The sequence below is a fragment of the Malus domestica genome, chromosome 12 (genome assembly GCF_042453785.1).
Source record: "Malus domestica chromosome 12, GDT2T_hap1".
Classification (NCBI taxonomy): domain Eukaryota; kingdom Viridiplantae; phylum Streptophyta; class Magnoliopsida; order Rosales; family Rosaceae; genus Malus; species Malus domestica.
Window position 1 is genome coordinate 14,261,866 of NC_091672.1, and position 8,191 is coordinate 14,270,056.

At 37.8% G+C, this 8,191-nt stretch overlaps 1 protein-coding gene across 1 annotated transcript; it reads right to left on the bottom strand.

Annotated features, from left to right (window-relative positions):
- Nucleotides 1-1,613: 1,613 nt before the first annotated feature.
- Nucleotides 1,614-7,611, bottom strand: LOC103448271 (myb family transcription factor PHL7-like). Its single transcript, XM_008387521.4, has 6 exons — nucleotides 7,033-7,611; nucleotides 3,382-3,458; nucleotides 3,253-3,295; nucleotides 3,087-3,144; nucleotides 2,853-2,922; nucleotides 1,614-2,221 (listed from the first exon to the last, which is right to left on the bottom strand). Exons 1-6 carry the CDS (start codon nucleotides 7,244-7,246, stop codon nucleotides 1,811-1,813), a joined length of 873 nt encoding a protein of 290 aa, XP_008385743.1. The 5' UTR covers nucleotides 7,247-7,611; the 3' UTR covers nucleotides 1,614-1,810.
- Nucleotides 7,612-8,191: the final 580 nt, after the last annotated feature.

Below are 8,191 nucleotides of genomic sequence, written 5' to 3' on the forward strand. Positions count from 1 at the left end.
GTGATAAGGAATCCCCCTTGCAGCTGGAGATAAGGTAAGGTAGGATTAGAATATAATAAGATAAGATAAAATAAGGTTGAGATAAAACAGAACTGGATAAGATAAGGTAAGTTTGGATAAGGATAGGATAGGATTAGATAAGGTTGGTTTAGGTTTCCTTCTTTTTAGCTCATTCCTTATCTTCCAAGTCTTGATTTAATTTCTTCAGATTTGTAGCACATTCCTAGCCTCATTTAAACTTCAAAAACGTCCATCCAACTTGCTCCATACGTATGCTATCCATTCCAAATCTAAAACTGCTCCAAAATGTTCCAAATTGCCATTTTTTGTCACCTTTGTCAATTGGACTGTAAACACGAAATTTTCCTGAAACAAACGAAACAAGAGCACGTGTACAAAATAATATTTTGTATTAATGATTTAGGGGTTACAATCTCTCTCAAATTTGATCCTCTGATTCGATCTCCGTAAGGTGTTGATTTGTGGATTGTGATGCTGATCCAAGGGCCGTCGAGGCTCGATCTTGGATGAACGGTTGAAAGTTTTCTTCAAGGGCCATTGGGGGCTTAATCTTGAAGGTTGAGGGAAGTTTCTTCAAGGTTTGGGCTTGATCTTGAAGGTTTGATGGATGAACGGATCTTCAAGGCTTTTAGGCTTGATCTTGAAGAACTGTTGATGAACGAATCTTCAAGGGCCTTTGGGGCTTGATCTTGATGAACAGTTGATGAATGGATCTTCAAGGGCTTTTGGGCTTTATCTTGAAAAACGGTTGGATATGTGGATTTGTTGATGTTGTTGATCCAAAGGGCCGTTGGGGCTTGATCTTAAGATGAATGAATGATGAACGATGAACGCTTTTCAAGGGCCGTCGGGGCTTGATCTTGAATTGGTGAGAGTTCCTTCAAAGGTCCGTTGGGGCTTGATCTTGAATGAAATTTGACAAAGAACAAAGAGAGTTTTGTTGATCCTTTGGGATTTGCTTAGGAACTTTGGAGTTTCAAAGCTTCAAGGTTTTGGTGTGAGGTGAATTGGTTATGAATTGGTGTCCCAAATGAATGCCTTGGCTTCCTATTTATAGAATTCCAAAATTTGATTTTTGGGTTTAAATAATCAGATGAAATAAATCATTTCTGCCAAGCGTTGACACGTGTCATGTTTGATGACTTTTCTGATGATTCTCGATTTTTTGTTGAGTCACATGCTATGTGTAAAATTTATGTGACACATGAACGTTGAAATTCTAATTATTGATCAACATTTATTTCATCGAAATTTCGATGTCTACATGGACCTACAAACACACAAAAATAGCTTAAAACACTCTTATAAATAGGAACTAAGCAAATGCAAAGGAGTAAACTAACAAAGTCGCATATATATGCTCCTATCAGATATGAAAGTTGTTCCGAGCACCGTAACCGCTATCTGTGTTGTTCCGATCCTCATCAACCGACGGGTAGAGAGAGTCAAACTGTCGGAGAGATTTCTATCAATAGTAGCACGCGCATACTTTCAAAGTTGAATGCAACGATGTCTTCGTGAATATTTGCAGAACATCATCATAAAAATCACTCACTTCAGGCACAAAACCATGACAGTAGGAACAACGTCGATGAGTGTACTTAAACTAACAACAAACATATTTTCTGGGGAGTTGGAGTTTACATGCTACTTGTACACTAAGGAAAATTCATACATTGTATAATTACAAGTCGATCGCATGTATATTTACGTGGTATACATAACATGGTTTCTAATTAATTGCACAAAGACTGCTTCATCAAAGACTACCAACCATGGTGATTCCTTCCTATTGTTTTGAACCACACAAGGGATCTAACTCCATAGGTGCTTTCTGTGCAGCACCGCCATCTCTTTCTTTAAACTCTGTTTGCAAGCCAAATCCATATCCACCGTCACTTCCATACACTTCTCGATCCCACTGACCCACAAATTCGTTCTTCTGGTCAGCTTTTAGAGGCAGATTAGATGTGGCGCAACCGTCTGCCAGCCCTTCATCCACCCTTTGTTTCTTTCGGGGAGATGAGGGTGCGGCCGATGCATCGCCCATTGTCTCCAAATGAGCTGGCTTCTGCTTTTCCTCAGCTGATGGTAACGCTTCTGATGCTTTGAGTGAACCACCAAACTTTTGCTGCTCCTCGATGATCTTCTGCAAGTATTTACCCTGAGCTTCTATTCTCATTTGCAACTGTCTTTGAACCTGAATTGATTTTCAGACATTAGTGAATTCTTTGTAAAGCCACCAATGAGTAGACACTGACCAGAACAAAATGACAATAACCATCCCCCTAAATCGCATACATGAACAGCTCATTACAAGTTTTCATCATATTAAGTGCCTGCACTTGATTCTGAGAGGATAGGAGATCAGGAAACAGTTCCTGAATCATGCTCTACTGCAGAAATGAACGAGCAACACTATGGTCGGATCTAAGAACAAAAATTGAAGAACACAGAAAAAAGATGGGCATTTGCAGAACATCCACCCACCGATTTTCCCATCTCTACAACATTATTTTTATTGAAAAACAATTATTACCCAATCCATATTCCCAAAGCCAGAGCCAAACTCAGGCCCCGGAGAAGAAAAATGCCATACAAAAACCTTGACCTCTAGGCTATGTAATTGCTGGATTAACTATTTTCAATTTTTGCAAAATAATTTTCAGCATAAACTTGAAAACTTTCCTTTTAGCGCTTGAGTAATTCTTTTTCTGCGTCTGTCAGAAACAATTTTCTTTCTATGAGCTTTCCTTCCAATAAAGATATTGCAGGGCAGACTACATCTCTCTTCCAGCAATTTAAGGTGAAGTGAGAGAAAGAGACCTTACCTCAAGCTGTTCATGAAGACGCTTCTGAACTTCCATTTGCATCCTTAATGCCTCATTAATTTGCACTCCACTGAACAATTGAATGTTTTTTTTGGAACGTTAGATGCATATGCATGAGACAAATGATTATGCAAGTGAAGAGGGATAATGATATTGGTCATGAAAGCTTAAGAGACAAAATGTGGTCCTCGTACAGAGGTTTAACCAATAAAAGGTAAAGGAAAAGGTACCCACGGAGAAGAATCTGAGCAAGATAGGCTGTCTCCAGAACCCTTCTTCTCATCCTTAGAACCTATCAGTCAGAAACAGTACTCCAAATTCAAATTAACTCATATTTTTATAAGGTAAAAACAAGTTTTCTATTGCTAAAATAACATATATAGGAGATAGACGCCTTTACCATCAGCTGGAGACTCTGGCAGGTACTTTGCAAGTCGGTATTTCTATACAAAAGAATAATTGCGTAGTTAAAAATAAGAACATTAAATGTCCCTGAATATGTAATATAGTATAGCAAGGTGACCCGCACCTGTAAATGGCTCTTCACATGATAAATAGTTAGTCCTGGAACACCCATCACTCTCAGAACACCTTTAGGTGTTGCCCCTATGTAAAATTGCAAAAAACAAACATTTGTGAAATATTAATTAGGTAATGAATGTGATTAGAAACACTAGTTTGGGTGGGACCAGATATGGAAAAAAAAAATTCATCAAATCCCTGTACTGTGGGACTAATTTGTCCATTGGACTACATGCCACAAATAAAGGATTGGACAATTCAATCCGGTCCTACGTTTCTTCCTGGGTTTGCAAAGCACCACTAGCTATCACATATAAACTAAAATACATCCACTTCAACAAAAATAAATAATTTAAGCACAAATGAATCATTAACCAAAAGTTCAGACCAAGCAGTGAATTATTTAATGAAACATAGAGAAAGTAGATGAAATTTATAAACCACCCTGCCAAGAAAATAGGGGGAATAAAAGCTAGAAGAGAATTTCCTTTTTTTTCAATTGTTTTCAATTTATTAACTCAAAAGAAATGTGCAAATCGTGGATAAGGAATCGAACATTGACTTTTTGAAGAAAACACAGAATCATTACACTCTAGTGTAGGAAAATATTCAACATACCAATAACAATCAGAATTCCTTTAAATAAATTAACCGAAAGCAACACTAACCCTCATCCCAGTGAAAAAGTTAAGAGCCTCACTAGTCCTAGAAGTCCTTGACAGGGTTGGTTATACGATTAACTATCCAAATGAATATCCTTCACAGTACAGCATCATAATTTCAATTTGCAGGTGGACTGATCAGATGGTTATTAGTTGATATTCCCCACCTATACAAGTAGTATAGATGGTTATCCATAGAATGTAGTAGAAGATTATATGTGAAGGGAAGAAACAAAGGAACTAATCGTTGAACACATCTTCCTTGGCTCTTCTTCAATCCATGCCTGAGCAAATTTTCCACCGGAGAATTTCAAAACTTGGCATCAACGGAAGGCCAGAAGATACAGAAATTAATTCAGTAGAAGACTATGGCCTTCTACTTCAACCAAAAGCACTGTCAATGCAATATAAGTCAGAGCACCACTGATCCAGACTAGGAGACTTCACTAGAGTTTACAAAAATGGATATCTCCAGATATGCTTCTTTCACGGAAAAAACAGTTACTAAAAATAGTCACCAAAAAGTTTTCTGTGTTTCCTTCATCAATAGAAGAACAACAATATACAGATGAGAGCTTATGTTTGAGCTTTTTTTGAAATGAAAACAAAAAAAAAATTACTATTTCCTTTGGGCATTAAATAAAAAAAAAAAAGTGGAAATGTTACAAACACGCGTTCAAAGTATAGCTTCTAGTGTTTTTACATTTTTATTTTCTTTTTACAAGAAGTACATCATAGTGGACAAGATATTCACTACAAACGTTCTAGAAATTAACAAAAGCTCTAACTACCACATAGTGAAAAATAAAATATGCTGTCAAAACCTAAATTAATACCACTCCCTAAACACTGACTTTAATCTAACCTAGGGTTTCTAGAGTTAGAGACAAGTAAAAAGATTCAGTTATGATATTCACAAAGAACGAACAATGTGAATATGTCCTTTTACTTTATAAGAAACAGAATTGATTAAAAATAGAACTTCACAAAATTAGTGAACAAAGAGTCCACTTCTGTAAGAATCATTATAAATACTAGGAAACAGCCAATGAGATTGACAGTGCCAGTTAGTTGGAACCTTGCATCACCCTGTCTCCCATGCAACAGTCCGATGGAAAGTGCAACAGGAACTTATAGCAGGAGTCACTGCTCAAGAGTGGTTTTTTCTTCTTTCCTGTACTAATCTTAAAGGCATGCCAAAGTGCTCACAAGAGCAGATGGTTGTGCTATACTTAAAGAGGAACCGCCAAAAGAATAAGTAAGATCAACGGGGAAGTGGTTGCAGAATCCTCCCCGGGCCCAAACAAGACAGAAGAAAAATAAAGAGGCTGAAACAGACCTTTACTGAGAACCTCTAGATCGTGAGTCTTGGACAACTAAAAGTTTAGTAGTTTTTACAAGAAACCCGACTATGAGGGGAGCCACTAGAGCACCAAGATACAGGTAAGTATTGTTCCTTTCATAATAATATCTATCAGACAACTAACAAGTGCAGGACATTGAGGGGGCAAGTGGAGGCCATGATAAAAAACAAAAAAATGACAATGCTCCCTAGACATGTGGCCAATCATTCATAACTGGTCAAACAAACGAAGTTTCCTAAGCAGATTGCTCCATCAATAGTGCAACTCCGTCCCAGATTATAACCATGATTTTATGAGAAGCCCGACCCTGGTGAGGAAATGTAAGCTTAGAGATGAGCAAGACTAGAAAAGAAATCATTAAAAGAATCTGTAGGGTGAACAACCCTGCACTTTGTCATTGGAAATCAGTAAAACAAAACATAATCTCTCTCAGTCAGAAAGGTGTAGAATGTATCCAGCTCTTATACCATGACAATGGGTAATAACACTCATGGTGTTAAACTGACAAATCCAAGAGTGCACACATCACGTCGTTGGAATAACTGCAGACAGATACAGTTAAATGAAGAGATTATCTTACTCAGATCCAGCCAGAAGGAAGTAATCACTGAAGTCCCATGGATGATCACTGTACTGGTTATTTCCGCCCATAAGACAAAAGTGGAGTTCACACTAGCCACTCTTTTTCCGCATAGAACTTGAGTGGGGAAAATATTGGGTGCATCCAGTGCAAGGGATTCCTTCAACCTTGCACCAGACCATCGTAAGTGTTTTTTAGAGACAGACAAAAACCATTGTCATCAAGGAGGAGACCAACAATGAAACAGTATGATGACAAAAGTCAGTACCCAAATGGTTACTAATACCTTAAAGGAGTTGTTTCCGAGTGTAACATTCCATTAACATTTATCCTTCCTCCGTCCCTCCTCAACCCCCTCTGCTCCCTCTTCCCCTATATTTCCATCCAGTCCCCCCGCCCTTCTCTATCTTTAACTAATAAGACAATAACTGAAAACCAAAAATGTAGTGACAATCAAAAAGGCCCTAAGTAGCTGAGTCTGAACATGATTTGGATAAAAAAAAAAAAAAAGAGCATGAATTCTTGATACGGATAGAAAAGGAGTACAAATTCTTGTGGTCATACTAAAAGTTCAATACATTTTCGAGGTTAAACTTGACAAAACAATTTCTCTATTATCTTTTTTTTTTTTTTTAGAAATCAACTACAAAGAAGGCAGAAAGAAAACAAACAAAGACCGAATTAATAAAAATTCTTGTAAAAACAAACCAAAGCCATCTCAACCACATAGGTGCACTCATAAACATTAGAAAAATTTGGAAACATTCGATCAACGATTTCTATGAATGATTCCAACAATTTCTTCATTTCGTTCGCCGAGCATCTTGATTATAACCTTTTAATTTATAAATAAATGAAGCCCCCTCTAAACCAATTGGTACAGAATTAAAAGGATCAACAAAAAGCACAATTAAATTAATCATGTAAAAATTAGAGGAAACTGGTTCAATTTGAAGGAAGGCCATGTCAAAATTGCAAGGGAATCAGAGGACATAAATATAATGAATAAGTAAATAAATTGAAAAAACCGGTTCTGAAAAGAAAATACGCACTGTCTGGTCCGCCAAGCTGAGTAATGGCATCGACGAAGCGGTCGTGGAGATCTGAAGTCCAGCGGAGCCGTTGCTTCCCGCTTCCACCGCCGGAAGGCGTTGGGCTTTTCACGGAGGAACCGCCGCTGACAACCCCGACGTTCGCAAGCTCTTGGGAGCTCTGGGGCTTGTGTGGGACCAAGCTCGCCGTTGAAAACTTCTTGGCGTGATACATGTTAAAGATTCTGCCCAATTACCAACACCCAATCGGAGACGGAGAGAGGGGGGAAGAGAGTGAAGGTGCCGGCGGTGCAGAAAATTGAGGTTCCCTCCGAGTGGGAATTCTATCAATCGAATAGACGAGTGATAAAATTCTGTTGAGGGAGTCGGAAATGGTAAGCTTTGTCTGTCTGTAATTGGACTGGACGCGATTGGAGGCCTGCAATTTGGTAAACGGCGTTTTTGGACGATACACAAATAAGGTCAAAAGCCACGCCACCCGGCCACCCAAAGCTTTTGGTAATAAGTGGTGTTAAAACTTGCTTCCATCAAATTCTGCATCAATCATCACGGAGTGGTCCAGTGATTTGGGATAAATTTTACTCGTATTTCACATCACATGTTCTAGGTTTAATTTTTTTAGTAAATCGCACGATGATAACAGGACGGAGATTGAAATGCTTGTGTGAGTCTTTCCGACCCCAAAAAAATATACAAACGTGATAAAACCACCTACTGGTTCCTTTTTAAAAAATAAAATAAAATGTTGCACGAATGCTACCAAGAATAAGAGCCGTATTGGTTGATGTCTGCATAAGCGCTTAGAAGGACGTCGATATTCGTAAGGACCGTTATGAAAAGGCTCAATTTGCATGTTTAAAGGGAAATGGGGATGCTTTGGCCCTTAGGAGACCTAATTTTCATATCTGAAGATTTTGAACAAATCAAGCAGTATCTAGAAATTAAGGGCTAATTTGAGATTGATGTGCTTATTTTTAAAAATGTTTCTACTGTACTTTAAGAATGATCAGCTATAAATAAAGTATATTTTTAAAACTGTTGTGAGTACAAAAACAAGTATAAAAGTGTTTGGTAAATACTAATATAGAAAAGGTTTTATAACTCTGCGTAATGACAAAAATAGACGTAATGTGGAAAATATCTTTCTATTAACTTTTTT